At 29.1% G+C, this 18,424-nt stretch overlaps 1 protein-coding gene across 4 annotated transcripts in view; it reads right to left on the reverse strand.

Moving 5' to 3' along the window:
- The window catches only part of LOC143252528 (lysophospholipid acyltransferase 5-like), a 43,052-nt gene that overhangs the window by 12,525 nt on the left and 12,103 nt on the right, over window positions 1-18,424 (reverse strand). For all 4 annotated transcript variants that reach the window (XM_076504815.1, XM_076504825.1, XM_076504834.1 and 1 more), the window contains 7 exons: window positions 15,513-15,606; window positions 14,950-14,987; window positions 12,517-12,624; window positions 11,101-11,174; window positions 5,320-5,428; window positions 3,917-4,003; window positions 1,778-1,944 (listed from right to left, as the gene is read on the reverse strand). In XM_076504815.1, coding sequence (XP_076360930.1) covers window positions 1,778-1,944; window positions 3,917-4,003; window positions 5,320-5,428; window positions 11,101-11,174; window positions 12,517-12,624; window positions 14,950-14,987; window positions 15,513-15,606 — 677 coding nt within the window. The remainder of the gene's footprint in view (window positions 1-1,777; window positions 1,945-3,916; window positions 4,004-5,319; window positions 5,429-11,100; window positions 11,175-12,516; window positions 12,625-14,949; window positions 14,988-15,512; window positions 15,607-18,424) is intronic.

An 18,424-nucleotide genomic window follows, 5' to 3' on the forward strand; every position in this document is an offset into this window, starting at 1 on the left:
TTTATAGATTTAATACTTCTAACTTTCAACATAGTTTGTATATCTTGGCAAAATTTGGCAGTTTTCAGTTAAAATTATGTCTTTCACACACACAAAAAACATATTTTTAGTGAAGTATTTTTAATAAAGTAAAATAAGGATTCATCCATTAATGTATTGAGTATTTGATAAGAATACTCCATGTGTATAGAAATTTTTGTTAAGATTAAAACAATTATCCTCATCTCAAAAATTTTAAATTTCCTTTATGTAATCCCTAAAACCTCCTAAATACATTTTGAACATTTTTCTCAGCAAAACTTTATATTTTATCTATTATTTTTTCTAACCTAATTTGAAATGGGTTCAATCAACTTAAGTGACCTTGTAACCACCAAAATAAAATCTAAATAACTCTTTTTTTCTTCCTAGAATGACTACAAATTGTGACATGAAACTACATTTGTTTACCCTAAGTAGCTTTAAGCTCACAACATTATACATTTATTTATAATTAAACTTTACTGTTTCATTGTACTTTGAACCATGCCTAACTACTATCCATGTTATTGTAAGAAATAACTTAATCAAGGCAAAAGTCATTACCCAAGTCCTGTTCACATGCATGCCTCATGAAATATTTTCATTATATTATTATTTACTTTACCTTATCTAATCTTAATTAACCTAAAAAGATTCCTATTTTTACAGTTTAGTTACTTTTACAATAATAAATGAAGAATAAATATAAAAAACAAGCAAAAACTACTTACCCAATCCTCTTTTCTCTTGCTGTCGATTATAGAGAACATTTAAGCCTACTTTTTGTAATAATGGTAATAACAAATAATTTTCATTTAAGTATATAATGCACCAAAGAACGTAGACTAATAATATGCAAAAAGTAGACAACTTCTCCTACCTCTCACAATTTGTCTGGCTTTCTAACTATGTGACAAAAGCCATTACAACTTCAAGATAGTCATTAAGTTTCTTGCTGGAACATTGCTTGTACTCTGAGTGAAACTGACTATTATCTATTAGAACACAATGTTATGCAATACATCATTTGATAGGTGAAAACGTTGACTTTCTATTGGTTATACGTAACATATAATTAAATGTAAGAGAGAGTTATTAACATATTCTGAAAGAGAGAATGTGACAAGAAGAACCTGATTTTCTACTGATAACGTGGTCACCCAAACCAAATAAAATTGAAGGCTATAAAAATTATGGTTAGTCTGAGCAATGACGATTTTATAGTGAGTAATTTACATTTAATTTCTTACTCTTTCAAGGGGCTGTGGACAAAATAGAGAAGACATGATGTCTAGAAAAAACATGTCAAATGTGTCATATTAGAGAAAATTCAAAATTTTTTGTAAAATTTTTATACAATTAAAATATGGATTATTAACTAAGACTTTATGCTATACTAATTGATATAATATAAATTAAAAGCAGTTTAGTAAAATTTAAAATGTAAGGTACTAATATTTTCTGTCATGCACAGTAAAGAATACCTGTGGAGAAAGGGTTAATGCTTTTAAACTTTAGCTATTCATGAAGTTACTAAATAACTTTCAGTCATTCTGTAGCTTATTTTCTCATGAATAATTTGTCTGATATTGATTTAAGTTCTCCACACTTTAAAATTAGGTATTTTCCAACACAGCAGCCCATATTTTTTGTGTGTTGTATATAAGCATTTTCCATACTAGTTATTTTATACTAAAGTTAGCTTAACAGTTTTCATAATAATAACTAATGAAACAATTAAATGTATTATACTCACTGAGCCATCCAAAGGTTGGTGTTAATATTAAATGTTTTAATCAAACCACTGAAGGTAGAGGCTTTTTCATATTCCCAAATTCTAACATTACAGCATCCATCCCAAAGGTCATTGCCATTCTTATCTTGTCCATTGTATGTCAGCCCAATCATAGTACAGCTGCCTTCCTAGAAGAAAGAAGAAATAAAAGTCCAGAATGAAATAAATTTAATATGGTTACAAAAGAAGTACAAACAAAAAAAGTAAGTAACACAAATAATATCAGTATTTTCTATTTATACAAATCATACAGTGCAATGATATTATACAATTTATCATGCAATAATAAAGTGTAACATAAAAATATTATCAAGAAATAGATCCAAGTTAAATTGGTTGACCTGTTCACAAAAACATACCTTTTCTTTCACTACTGTATATTACCTGATACAAAATTGTACATATTTTTTTCACAACATGTTCTACATCAAATGCTATGGTATGGAACAGACATCTCGATATTTATAATACGTAACATTATGGAAAACATATGCATCTTACATAACTCATATAATATCTGATAGTAAGGTGTTTATACATTTATCTTTCTATACACACACACACACACACACATCTTACAAAAAATTTACAATCACGAATACCATGACACACATCTTGTACAATATTTACAATACCTAAATCTAGACTATATTATATATATATCTCTTATACCAGTGTTTTACAAAGTGTGGGATGTTCCCCCCTAAGGGCACAGCCTTTTGACAGAAGAGCCCAAAACCACTGAATAGTTGGAGACAGAAACAACCTAACAAATTATCCCTTTGCTCTCAAAGTTCTTTTTTTTTCTCTTGCATTTACTCATTTCCTAACAAGCCTTTTTTCTTTTTAAATATTTATTAAATACAGGTATAAAAAATGTTGATTTTGCTGTTATCACTTGTAAAAATTACTTTAATGTGAGAAGGGGATGCAATGGAAATACTGCAGAGTTAAAAAGGGCACTGCTATTTAAAGTTTGGAAAAAAATTGTCTAACATAACATGTTCAAGTATTAATATATTGGTACACTTCTCCTGAAGAACTCATATAACACCCAATATCATCGCATTCTTCTCTCACAAAATATAGAGTTCACAATATTTTGGTATATACATGTCACTGTAACAAGAAGACCGAGACTTTGAAAACTAAGACTTTTTGTTTTTCTCCTCTTTTATTTTTTTTATTAATTTCTTTAAATTTTGTTCACTTTCTAAGGTTTTTGTATATCATATCTACTCCAGTATTGTGTGCACTTTTTTATTTCAAGTACCTTCCAAAAAATTGACTGCTATTATATTCACACGTTCATTTTTATTACATATTTTAATAGAAGCTACCATTGAAAGGTGTTAAAAATTTCAAAACAAATTGCACATCTAATGAAATAGATGATGACAAGCTGTTGAAACAAGAAGAAGACAAAGCAAAGGTCCAAGGAAGCAAATCTGATGAATGCTGTAGATTTGAAGGTAGCAATGATTCTAGCAATGACAAAGATTTATGCAAGTCACCTTAGTAAATTACCACATATAAATTTTGCAATAAATTTGGTAAAACTGACCTATAAAAATATTTTAATGAATGATTTATATACTTTCTTAATAAATCAATACTTTTTTACTGTACTTAGCAACAACTCAATACATTTTGTATAACTGATAAGTGAAAAAAAATTTTCTTCAACTTAATCTTTCAAAATTGGGTGCATATTATATTCTGGTAAATATGATATATTCATAATGACTCAAAATTTTAGTTTGCAAGAAAATATTATTATAAAATAAAATTTTAAGCCCTATCAAAAACCTTGTTTTGTGAAAAATAGTAGTTCACAAGTATACTTAAACATGGGCAAACAATCAAATACTTGTGCTTTGACAAATTTAATTAATGCAAATATACCTTTCAGAGAAATAAAAATGTGTAAAGGTTTAATATATTCACACCATTAATTAAGAACAAGACTTTTTTCCAACTCTTTCGAGGTCTTAATTTATCAGCTGGCTCATAATTATACACATGAATTAATTAACATAGCTCTACAAGCTAAGTAACTTTAATAACAAAATGACTTAGAATAATGATAACAATACTTACTGAAAGAAGCCAACAAGCTATATACTTATAAAGTACTATTTTTCCCCATAACGCCATTAATAACATCTTCTTCCAAAAGACTTCTTGCTATATGAACAAGGAAATTAAACTGTTGATAACAGTGGACTGTAAAGAACTTATTCTTATGAATTTGAAGATGAATAAAGCAATATACTCATCTTTAATATTTTATTTTGTATTTTTTTCAAACTATTTTTAAGAGCAAATAAATACATCTTAATTATTTTTTAAAGTTATACACATCAATAACAAATATAGCAAACAGTAGAACCAACAGTATAAAAAGTAAAGTTAAGCCTAATCAACAGCTGAGGAACATAAAAAAAAAAGAGACACAGGTAAGTAATTTAGTTCTTTTTTTCATGTGCATTCTTTATTACTATGATACAAGTGACTAAAATTCTAAAAATGGAAACTTTTTAGGTTAGATAATGTAAAATGGATAATAATTTAACATGGTTCAATTGGCAATAAACCAAAATATAAGTATGAATATATGAATACTGTTATGAGTTTAAAAATATTTAGTATCAACAAATGTAGTTTCATGTTAAAATCTGAAGACATTATAAAAGGAGAAGAAAACGGTAATTTAGATTTCGTTTTAGTGTGTGTGCTTTTAAGAAACCACTCAAACTGACCAAAATTGTATAGAGTTAGGGTATAAAAATTAGATAAATTATAGTTTTACTAAACAAAAACATTTTAAATTATTTGGGACATTTTGGAGATGAAAAAGAAAATTTTAATCTTAACATGATAATCTCTTTGCATTATTACCATAAAAAAAAAAGACATATTCAATGGACAAAACATTTGTAAAAATACTTCATTAACTCATTTACAATGAGCTCAGTCCCAGGATACGACCTCTTACCCATTTTCTGCTTATTATAGTTTTCATGCTATGGATTTTAATACAGTATTTTCATGCTATAACTTTTAATTAAGTAAGAGTATGTTCATAAAATTTTGTAGGTTATCAGTAACATTACAGAATTTAGTCTGATTAATGTTGAGTAGGGTAATATTCACAAAACATTTCTTTTCAAAGGTCTTTTAAATGGAAATTACCTTTATTCTATGTTTAGTGCTAATGTCAGCATTATAGCAAGTTAACAAGGACTATAGAGCAAATGAAGATTTTGTAAGTTTTAGGGTATGCAAAGGAGTAATCACTGATAATGCAATAATGCTCCCAATGTCAAATACTACATTAATAAGGAAAAAAAAGAAAGAAAGAAATAGTAGTAGTACATGAGTGTTAATATTTTATTTTGTACTGATAGACGTGCTACGGTTTATAATATTTCACTTAATTCATACAAATAGGTATGAAGGAAATGTAAAAGAAAAACTATCAAAGTAATAAGTGCACCTACCTCAAACGAAATACTAAGTATATACTGTTCAGGAATGAAAAGTGTCCCTATCTGAAAGATTCCAAGTATAAATAGTCCGAGAGCCAGGCGAGATAAAGCAGGTAAAATACTGTAAGAATTACATAGACAAAAATATTTACAGCAAGATGATTGTAAATTTCATAAAATATGGAGAAATAGAATTTGTTGTCTAACTTTATTAAAAAATGTAAATCTTGAAAGTAGTCTGTTTTATACAGCTATCAAAACAAATTTTATATATCATATAAGTGTCAGTAATTTACAATATTCTTAACAACTGATATTGGTCAGGGAAAATGAAAGGTACTAAGGTAAAAAAATAGGTTAATCCTTTTTTTGTATATACAGAAAACAAAACTGGGAATTAACTTCAAAACGTAAGAATGTCTGCTGAAATAGACCATAGTAAATCAAGTATATGGTATATATCCATTAACAGTCTTTAAGTGGTTAGTTAGCAAAGTGATGCTACACAGCTTAAGTGTTGGTAAACATTAGTGTTGTTCAGTACTGTTTAATTTTTCAAAAACACCGTAAGTTGGTTTGTCTATTATATCAGTATACTCTGTTTACAGCATATATATATTTATATATACTAATATTCCATTTTAATGATACTTCAATAATATACTTTTAATACTACAAATCTTATTTAATGTATTAAACTACTGCTTTATGACATGAATAGAACCTTCTAGTAATTTATAATTGTCAAAACAATCGAAACTTCCTTCATAGAAGTTTAGAGTTTAGTATTCCTCAAACTGGAATAATGAGACAAGGCTTAATTCTTCATAAAATACTATGTAATTATTGTATGTGCTAAAGTTTAAGACTATTGCCCACAGTAGGAATTATTACCAGGGCTGTGACAGGAGGGTGGGTGGCACAACATTAGGGTCCCAGACCTGGGATGAGGGACTCAAATAAAAGGTTTCCACAAACACTATACAATTATATAAAGCCTCTTTTTCAGTATTAATAAAAAAATGTTTCTTTTTCATTTGCTTTACAAATCTAGGTTATTAGTAAAAATCAAAACCATAGTTTTCAAGCTTATATAATAATTAATGTATTGTTATAGTTTTTGATAACATTATCCAACAAACACTGTAGCAATAAATCAAGCCTATAATGTTTCATTTTATGTTTTGCTAGCTATTTATACCACACATTTTCTATTCATTTTTAAGAAATAACTATGTCAAAATTTTACCATCAGAAATCAAGTGTACAGAAAAGATAGAAAGGTAAGAAAAGAAGACCCAAGGGTACCAGAACATTGTTTCAAGTTGATAAAAAGAAAATCACAGAATATGTCAATAAATCTATAAATGAAAGTTTACCATCTACTTCTAGTGCTTTCCTTATCAAACATGAAACAAAAGTGGAAGAGATATTCTTAGTTGCAGAACTCTCAGAACTATATTGCCATCATATATATTTGGACTACTCTTCCCCACTATCTTTTAATAATGTACAAGAGAATGAGACAGTTTGTGTATCGTGTGTAAACTATCATTACAGGGAGTTTTGTTGTGCATTGACTCAAGTTGGGAGTAATAACTAGTAACAGAGCATAACTCAAAGTAACATGTACAAGAATCCACCAGCTTTACAACCAGAGGCATGGAAAAATAAAGTTGATGTATGGAGGATGATAACGGATCTCAACATGAGGAAATGAGCTTTGGTGGTTACTTTATCACTAACCAGCCTGATGAAAGTGAAGGCATTGAAATTAATGTAAGTGATTTGAATTTGGAATATGGAATGGATGCTTTAATGGGTGTTCTTGCCTTGCTGTTTCTAAAAGAAGCTGTAAATTTAGCTTAAGAAATGTACCAAAAATTTGATTTGTACACTAAACCATAATATATACTGATGCCAAAATTTATTGTTCAATACATACGTTTTAAAATGGAACTTCCATGCAAATTTGTGACAAAGAGACAGGAAATTTGTGCTGGTAGCAACATCAGGCTTAAAACACTTTTAAATAAAGTTGGCATTGAAGATAACTTTTTATGATGTTCATGTGACAAGTGACACTGTTTTGAGTGGTAAAACAAAAAATACAACAATAAATCAAGCAGCAGCTTATGTAATGAAGAAGCTCACTCCAGATTCTAACAGAAAATATAAGTTTCAGGAAAGACGTCAACCTCCAAGAAACAGAAGAATTATCAGTGTACTTATGGAACCAACCAATTAGATAAGTATGGCAGAAGAACAAACTGCATGATCTGTCAACAGTTGTTTCACTGGGCCAAGGATTAACCATATAAAACTGAAAAGGCTATCTGTGTAGCTGAAAATGACAATGAAGGTGAGGTGTTTTGCTAATAAAGAGACATCACATAATGAAATACTTAAGATAGGAGCATTTAACAATGCTGTAATCGATACTGCACATACAAGAATAATATGTGAACAAAAGTGGCTGAAAATTACATTGATGACTTAGAAAGCAAAGAGAAGGTTACTGTTGTTAATACAGTCAAGAACAAAACCTATTAGTTTGGAGATGGTGCAAAAGCAGAATCATATAAATATGTCACTTTACTTGCCAAATAGGAGTAAAATTTTAAAAATTAACACAGAAATAGTGAATTCAGACAAAACTTTACTACTTAGTAAAACATCTCTCAAGAGAACACAGGCAAAACATGATAAAGTTGAAATGTTAACCAACCCTGTGAAATTGGAATGTATGTTAAGTGGACATTATTGTATAAATGTCCAGTCATTTGATACAGAGAACAAATACGAAAATGAAGAGCATATGGCTGAAATACTGGTTGTTACTGATAATAAGTTTGATAGTAATGAAATGGAAGCACCAGAATCAGAAATTTTGATTATCAATGACAACAAAAGTGAAGTCAATAAGAAGAAAATATTGGTCAAACTTTATCATCAGTTTGGACATGCGTCAGTTGAACATCTACAGAAACTACTAAAGAATAGAAGCACAGAGAATATGGAGGTTTTCAAGAGCCTGACAAACATTGTGAACAACTATGAGATGTGTTACAAATATAATAAGCAGCTTCCTGAAACATCAATAGGGTTTCCCTAGCTAAAGACTTTAATGAAACTGTAACAGTGGACTTGCATGAATTGGAAAGAAGTTTATGGTATCTACATATAATTCATGAGTTTACAAGATTAAGTGCTGGTGCAGTAATTATATGTAAACTATCATCCTCTCTTATTCAGAAACTAATACAACACTGAATTGGTAATCATAGTGCTCCTAAAAGGATATATAATGATAATGGAGGCAAATTTAATATAAAGAAGTCATGAATATATATGAAAATTTCAACACTGGATTCAAAAACATAACTGCATACAGTCCTTGGAGCAATACTTTGCTTGTATATTTTATCAGACAATCACAAAACCATAAGAAAAAATTAAATCAGAAAAAACTTTGACTGGGAAACAACATTATGTTGGGCCATAACAACTAAGAGTAATACATGCAACATTCATGGATAAAGTGTCTACCAATTACTCTATGGTAAAAACCTAATCTTCCTTCCATACTTGACAATAAACCTCCAGCATTAGAAGGCACAACAACAAGCCATATTGGGACCAAAAATAGTAATTCTCTGTATACAGCTACACATGCATTCATAGAGGTGGAATGTTCTGAAAGAGTAAGAAGGACCATAAGAAAACAAACAAAAGAAACATGTGTTGTAGATGACAAAGTTTATTATAAATATCCAGGTCATCCAGAGTGGAAAAGGCAGCTACAGTTATCAGATAGGATGATCCAGTGACATGTGTTTGACATGGGATTGTAGTTAGAGTCTATCAGTCTCAACTAAAAGAAGCAATCTAAAAAGATAACAGTTCAAATAGTAACAAGTCAACCTCAGTTAAAAGTTATCAAAATAAAATGGAAGGAATTAGATAATACTGAAGAAAAGTCAATAGATGACGAAACTTACATATAGTCAAAATTAAATAACTCCATACATGCAATTCAAACAGTACTCATCAGAAATACAACTGAACTAAAGATCATTCCTAAAAATATTGTGTAATATAAGCACCAACAAAATGGTGGCTGACAAATCTGGTCCTTAGTTGTGCAGGTTAGATCACAGTAAAAAAAAAAAAAAAAAAAACTGGTCGATTTAGAATACACTGGACCTAAATAATTATGGGTGAAATTGTGACCTTCAAGTCTCAAAAGTTCCTGTTGACACTGGCATATGAAATGAGAAAGAGAATGCACTGATATTTGAAGATGCATCTTTTAAGGATGCCAAACTAAGAGAATTAAATAAATGGAACCAGAACAAGGATGACAATGAAATACCAGGTGATGAACAGAAACAAACCTCTGTGAGAGGAGTCTGCACTTTGTAAAACTCAGGTGTTAATGTAACTATTAAAGACAAACTAGTTGCAAGAGGTTCTGAAAAAGTAGATAAAGCCCAAATACCCAATGATTCTCCAACACATTCAAAAGAATCAATGAAGCTTATACTTACACTGTTTGCTCAGATGATTAGCAATCATATTTAATGGATATCAATACTGTCTTTTTGTAAGGAAAAAGGTATAGAAAAAGATATCTACATACATCCACCAAAAGAAGTCAATGTACCAGTCAAATTGTGCACCTTTAGAAATGTGTGTGTGGTTTTGGCAATGCTTCATTACAATGATATAATAGAGTAAAAACGGTTATCACTGATTTAGGAGCAACAATTTCAAAAGTTAATCCTACAATATTCTACTGGATGGACAAAAAAAAACATTAATAGGTGTTTTAGCTACTCCTCACGTTTATAACTTTATGTGGGGTGGAACATCTGAAAATATAATTATCAAAGCTAAATATTGTGATTTAAATAAAATAAGTTTAATTTTTGAAATGCCATTCCTACTAGTCCCTTACATACCATTTGAAAGAAACATTCATATAATGTGTTCACTTGACATGACAAACAAGAGCATGACGTTGGCACATTGGCATGACAGCAGAAATAAGTAGTAGATGAGTAGAAATTGCAAACATTTTGAAATACTTGGAGAATATAACAGAATATGGAGAACTTATCACTTTGATTGTCTGATGAATGAATTCATCTGATTTGTTTCCAGCTTTAGGTTTCCATTGAATTATCAAAGTAATTATCTTTTACTCATTTTCTTGGTGATTTAACAATTATAAAATCCATAGGAAATAATAACATTAAAAACAAACAGTCTTTTAAAGTTTTCCACAAGTTGGTATATTTCATTAACTAGAATTATTTACTGATAATTTTTTGTAACTTCCTTGAACATATTTTTGCCATATTAACTATTTCTCACTTGCAACCATCTTAATCTGAAGAAAAGACATCTTGATCTTATGTGTTTTACTCTATTGTTATAGGCCTCAGTAGTAAAGAAGAAATTAAATAAAATTCAAACAACTTCCATTGTGTTAAAACTAAGACAAGTGACTGGACTATTTTGACAGAAAGAAAATACCAGGGAAAGAGGGAAAGGTAAAGGTATGGTATAATTAAGTGGCCTTAGGGAAAAGTAGTACCATGGCCCTAAATGTCTCTCCTGACCCCTGATTGAGTCAATTTCAGGAGAAACAAAATATTCTTTTCTGAAGGTTTTAATTTAATTGGATTATTAACTTCAGTCTTTGCAAAAGGTTAAGTCATTGTGTGCACTAAGAAATAGTAGATCTTTTTTATATAAAAACTAAATTTCTAAATATAAAAGGCTTACCAAGCTGGCTTCTTTCGCCCTTCTTTGTCAGCAAACACGCCACCAACAAAATCCATATACCTCCTCATTGAAAACTGAAACAAAATGTAGTTTTTATTTATATAAATTATAAAATCCTATTCACTAAATGTAAAAGATAAACTTTCTTAATACATGCACTGAGTACAACTTAAATAATCTTTAGAAGAAACTTCATAAATATTTTATGCAAAGACATTTAAAACTAAGAATAACATAACTAGTAAAGGTTCTTGTATGCTAGTTACATGTAATAAACCAGTTACAATATTTTTATACAAGAATAAATACAACTATTAATAAGGATTTTCTTCAACCAGATTTGTCAGAAATAGAACTCTTCCCTTTACATCTTATACACATGTATTCTTTCATCTCACTCTTATCAAAGTTATCTGGCTCTTCCCCTTTCTATTCCCAAAAGAACAAGCTAAGCCTTTTCAAACATCAGAAGAATTTCTTATACATTTTATTTCTTCTTGTTTCCAATCTCTTGCAATCTCAGGGTTTCAAAAACAAAATTCAATATTTCATTGTACAGTTTACTCAATTATCTGTTGATTCTTTTATTTAAGTTGCTTATGTTCACAGTAAGTTTCTTTTTTTTTATCACTCCCAGCTTTCTTATGTAGTTTCTATTTATTTTCAGACTAATATAAAGTTTTGTAAATTTTAGTTTTTACTTTACTGTTAAGTAGCAAAATCATCTGAACTAAACCAAATTAGTGAAAAAACTGCAAATGCTAATATAAATTGGAGATAATTTAACACAAGGATTTTTACTGTAAAATGTAACCTAAACAGCCATTTACCCTTACCACTACCTTTTAATTAATCCCCTGGTCAATTGTTAATTTATACATTTCTTAGTTGTTTTCTTTGATTTTTCAGTTCCACCCCTAATGTATTAGTAATACTGTATGAGCTCAAATGTTTTCAACCATTTGCATTACATGTATCTAAGTCCACAGTTCTAGAAGTCATTTTAGTGTGGGTAGGAGGACTGAAATGGTATGGTTCAGTATCCATTTGAATTTAATAAATAAAAAAATTCAAACATGAGAATATTCTAAAGAAAGTATAAACGTGTCTGTTGCCTTGAAAAACTATCATGTGAACAGTGTAAAATAGTGAAACTGTACACTCCAAGTAAAGCAATAAATGCAAGTCAGATAGGGTTATTAACTCAACCTAATAAATGCACAAGGTTGAAAGTTACTGTACTAAGGTCATCCTGATAGAGGTCACAAGGTGTGTGATTAATCATATCATTTAATTACAAGAAGAGCATTCTACAGATTAGGAAACATCAGCAACCAACAAAAGACTAAAAGATTTAAATATTGGTAATTAACCAAATTACACCTGTGTTTAAATATGAATTTTGTAAGTACTCACTTGTGGTCCAACTAAAAAGCCTCCAAAAAAGTACGTGTGGCCTCCTATCTCAAGAAGAGAAGGTGCTTTTACGAGTGCCGTTTTCTTTTGATCGTTTGAGAGTTTGTTCTATGTGAAAGAATAATAAAAGTTAAATGGTTGGAATACTTATTACATATTACTTAACATATGCAGCACAAATGAGTTTGATTCTGGAAGTTAATCTGTCAGGTTATGGATTCATTGGTCATATCTACTAAAGTTGTTCAAAAATGTATTTTGTAATTTATTTTTTATACCAAGATACCAAGCTGTCCAAATCAATAAATGGCTAAAATGTTACAATCATTCAAGAAATAGAAAAAGAGGTGCATTATGTTACATAATGCTGGTGGTCAAATGATAAAAAACTGTTAATAACACAATCTACAAAACTGGGAAGTGTTCCTATTAATTCTATGATGTTTTTGCTGCTCTGATATATTTCTATTATACAATTAACTCAGAATTTATATGACTGAACAAAAGAAATAAATTAAACTACCTCTTTTCTCAAACACCTTACTCACAATTCAACAGATTCTTATTAATACATTATTTTCAGCTTTCTCAAAAAATAAAGAAAATGGTCAATATATATGAAGTTTTAAAACAATCTTCTTTTGGGCATCAAATAAATACTTCTCACTCTTTCCATAATCTATGTAGTGTACAGGGATGACAGTTTTGCAGTTCCCCCATTTTCACAATTCAATCGCACAAAAATCCAAAATGCTGCATCTGGCTACTTGACAAGTATGTCTTTATATGTAATAGCATAAACAGTCATTTCATTCTTGCAATAACTAAGGTATTAAACAGTAGAATGGAAAGTATGACAGGAAGCTTTGTTAAAGATGCAACACTTTACTTACCATGTTTGGGGTATGACTTATCTCAAGTTCAGGCTTCCCAGTACCTTTTGGTGTTAAAATTATAAGAAAATCTGTATGAAATATAGATGTTTTTCTAGAAAAATGGCTTAAAATATAGGAGGTTTTAGAATGTCAAATACAGCAATTCAAAAAGTTAGAAAAATAGTTTATGATCATGTGTGCATGCTTTGGACATATCTATGTACAAATAAGAAAAGCAACAGATGCTCAATGCCAGCAAAACAAAATGGCCTCCACCACACCTTGTAGCCATCACATCCCAGCCTTTTATTACAAAATCAGATGGATCTGAATAATTTTAATAGTACAAAGATTTACACATTTACACTTTGATGTAACATAAATTCCCAACTTTTTACCTCCAAGTTTGACAGTAGATACACTTGGTTTAACAGTAAACATAAGTCTAAAGTCTAGTTTGCTTACTATTAATTTTACTTTTATGGCTTTAAGTATTTGTATGCTGAAGAAAGGAGGCCTTTTAAGCATTATTCACACCCAACTGACATCAGCAGAAGCTACAGTATGCTGTATATTGGTTCTTTCTAGATTTGCACCAATCTCAGATTTTACTTTTGTTAACATCCAATGCTTCCAACCACTGGATGTTGAAAGTGTTCTTCCTACCTGGCATTTTAGTCTACCAATCTACTACAATGTATTAAACAAAGTTCACTATACCATCTGAAACTGAAAAGAAAGATTAATATGCACATATTCCATACAATATGTTCCTTTTTGAACAGTGCTCATATTATCTACACCTGTCTTTGCATGCACTGAGATGAAAAATCTGTACAAATGTAGTACATGGTTTTGTGGGTAAAATATCCATCTAATTTTGTGTCTGAGCCAGTATAAATCTTGATAGAATGCTTAATTTTAAAAAAATGTCTCCCAAAAGTATGAACGGAAAGACAGCCAAATCCATAAACACAGTATATTCGTGTCAGAACCGGAACTGTATGTAGACGTATTTCATCACTGCTATGTAATATTTACTATATAATGAATACATTCTTGAACCACTTATATGCTATCTTTTGTTATATATGAGACGGTTACACTTGTACCTTTTGTAGAAATGTTCTTTGAAATGCAAATCTTGCACTTTTATGGGAAAAAATCTTCCAAATATAGAAATATATAGAAAAAAAAAAGACAAAATATAAGAATTTAAGCCAATTTTCAAATTTGCTTGAATCTGGACAAAAATATAGGAGGTTACATGAAATATAGGTATCACTGGGAGGCCTGCAAGTCTCTGTTACATATTCTTTCCAAAAGTGATCAGATTTTGGTCCAACTAAAAAAAATGTTTCATTCACAAGCAGAAAGTGCCAACATTATATTGAAATAAAATAATCAAATGTACTTTTTTTTATTTAAAATATAAAACACAATAGTGAAATGCACAAAAACTGTATTTTGAAAAAATTTTCTATGCTTTGAAAAATATGAAATAACAAAATAAGCTGAGTTTAATAACCAACTAAGCTGTGGAACCAGTAATGCTTACCATTGTTTTTCTTCCATCATATACGTCATAAGAAACTCCTAAGATCAAAGCAGAATCAAAGAAGTTTATTCACTTAATTGCAAATTATGACCATTAAAGATAAGTAACTTAAAACTTAAATTAGAGCTTCAACTTTTTAAAGAATGGGAGATAACTCTATGTTATTTATTTAGTTGCAAATTATAGCCACTAAAGAAAATAACTGCCACAGAATTATAGCTTCATCTTTAAAAGCAAGAGATAGAACTTTCACTGGCATAAGCTTAAGGTTAAATAAACAAATTCCATGTAAATGTAAAGGACTTTCCTACCAAATACATTACAATAACATCCATGGTTATGCTTTCAGTAATAACTCAGAAAGTACTTAAAAGTCACAAGAGAAACCTATTTGCTTTGAGTGAAAGTGTAAATGTGAAGCATGCAAGAAAAAATTCAACATATATTGAAAATTAGTCTGAACTCTACAGTATCAGAAGCATCTCTAAAGCATTATTAGAAAGTTTGTGATATTAACACTGAATCTAAGGCACAATATATTTATTATCAGAAGTCATACTTACCAATCAAACGTAATGTTAGCACACAGTGAGGCATGGTCCACTTGATATCGTAGTCTTGAGTCCCAGTATAATAATAGCCAATCAGCAGGTATCCCTTAATGTGAAAGATAAATGTTACTGTTTAATTCATGAACAAGTTTTAAATGTTAATTTTCAAGTCCTTATTAACCATAAATTAATCCTTTTGTGACAGACTAGGTGTAATATACAAGTATTTATAACCTAGCTTTTGAAGTATGTACCTTCACAAAATTTGATAAGACTTTTAGTAAAGATTGCAAGTCTTTAGTACACAAAAATCATATTTTTATTAAAGAATTTTTACTTAAGTTTTGTTTGTGAAATTATTGAGTATTTTTCATAACTAGTTTGAGTGTGAAATGACTTTTATATTGTGATTAAAAACTATTATTTCAAAAATCTCAAATATTATTTGTGCAATCTCGAAAATCTCGTAAATACATTTCAAATGTTTGTTTTCACTAAAACTTTATATTTTGTCTATTATTTTCTCTACCCTAACAATATGGGTTCTGTCAATGTAACCAACCTTGTAATCACCATAAAAAATTCAGAAATAAAAGTAAATTATGCTTATTTTTATCCTGGCATAACTGTAAATTATAACACAAGAAATACAAATATTTAGACTAAATTGCTTATATCTCATAACATTATAAATTTATATATGCATATATTTATAATTTTTTTATTATATCGACTTTCCAATTTTGCTTGGCTAACATTGCAGAAATTGTAATGATATGGCACTCATGCACTCATGTTGTCATATCCAGTAATATAAAACTGACCTTTAGTATTTACTTAGATGTCCTGTCTTGAATGTGCCCTAATGGACTAGTATTTTCTAAAATACATTCACATTTCAGTTATTATACATATGTATATATATTATTACAATTTACAAACAAGTTCTTAAACTTATTTTTCTTAAAACAGTAAATAAGTAGTTATAGCAAACAATTTTATCTTCTAATTACAACTACTTTTGTACTTGTTTGCTGCTTGCTAAACATTTTCAAATTTAGTATATGGAGGATTTTAAATGAAATATTTTTATTCTTTACATATATATTTGAAATAAGTAGAAAATCATAAATTTCTATATTGATACCATAAAATTCCACTACAATTTATCAAGCTTTGTAATCAAGCTGTATTTTGTCTAACAAATATATGTAATTTCAAGTATACTAAAGACACAACCTACCTGTTTGAAATCTTGATTCAAAAGAATGATATGGCTTCTTACAACTTCAAAATGACTGAGAAAGTCATGTGAGAAAAATTATGAGCTTTAGATTGCATAAATGATATGTCATATATGGAGGTAAGTGTAGATAAGGGGCTGTTTCCAAATATACAAACAGATTACTGGGGTTATTGTTTTGATTCAGTACATAAGCCATATCTTAACAAATAGAAAAGACATAATGTACTTATTTTACATTCTAGTTTGTAAATATTGGTAATTTGAGTTTCTCATTTGTATGAAACTACATATTTTGTAACTGGACATTAGAAGCATATAATTTGAACCAATGCTGCATTGAACATACCAAATGACATAAAAATTTATATTTAGGCATGTTCTTTTAATATATATTTTTAAATTAAGAAATTAACTAATATATAATACCAAAATTTGAATTATAATATACAGGTTGATACCAAACTTACTGACATAGTAGTTCAATAAAATTTTGAATGCAAATCAACAAATGAGATGCTATAGCCTTTGACCAATGACTTGTCACAATAGTGTATATACGGGATAAAACTTTAAATTTATTTTTGTCTGCAAACATTTTAAAAGAAGGCAATTGTTTTTAAATATGCATTGTTACATCAAGAAAATAATGTCTTTATTGTTAGTATATTACATTTCATTCAGGTGTTCTGCACCAAGTCACTTGATTCCAATACTTTGGGCAGAAAGAAATTCCCTGAATTATACCAAATCATTCCTCAATCAAAATATTTTATTTCCTTACCACCTGATGTATATTTGCAAAGAATTATTAAACTGGTACTTACAATAATATGTGAAATTGCAAAACATTATTCATGTATTGTTAAATAAAAACAAGACAGACTGTATGTTAAAAAGTGACAATTTACTTAAATATTGCCTTGTAAAGTTTCAATAAGATTGGTCACACCATTTTAGAATTAGTTATATTTTACCAGAATATCCAAAATAAATGCAGTTTATCCATCTAGTTGTGACCCAGCATACTACTTACACTTTTTAATTTTAAATTAAATCATAAAAACGTTATCAATACATAAACAACACTACAGATTTTAACATTTGTGATTATTATGTTTTGACTGTTAATACTTGAGAGAATTATATTTACTGTGTAAAATGAAATATTTTCATCAAGTTTACTTCTCAGGTGTCTAATATTTATTAAAATGGCATGCACAAAAAATGTTGAAAGTTCTCAACTGATAATCATACACCACAGTAAATTCATACTTCCAATATCTATAAAACAACTGCATACATTGACAAAATCATTCAGATCACATTGTATTACTTTTGCACATGTTTTAAAACTAGTTTATTTATATCAAATGTACTAATATCTTTGAATTAATGTGACTACATATATACTAACTGATCACACTGTATAGAATATTTTCAGATTTATACCCGTCTTTTTGACAACTTCATACATATCATTGAAAAACTAAAGCCTTCTTCCATTTGTCAATGTTTTATTCTTTTCCAAAACTTTACTTCCAATACTTCAGATCCTTACAATTAATGATGGAAAAAAAAGAAAAAGGTGTATACAATATTTTTGTGCAAATCCAAACATGGTCATAACACATCACAAATAGTTCATAATATCAACCAAGCATTGGGCAAAGGAACCACA

Source organism: Tachypleus tridentatus, chromosome 1, assembly GCF_004210375.1.
Source record: "Tachypleus tridentatus isolate NWPU-2018 chromosome 1, ASM421037v1, whole genome shotgun sequence".
NCBI lineage: Eukaryota > Metazoa > Arthropoda > Merostomata > Xiphosura > Limulidae > Tachypleus > Tachypleus tridentatus.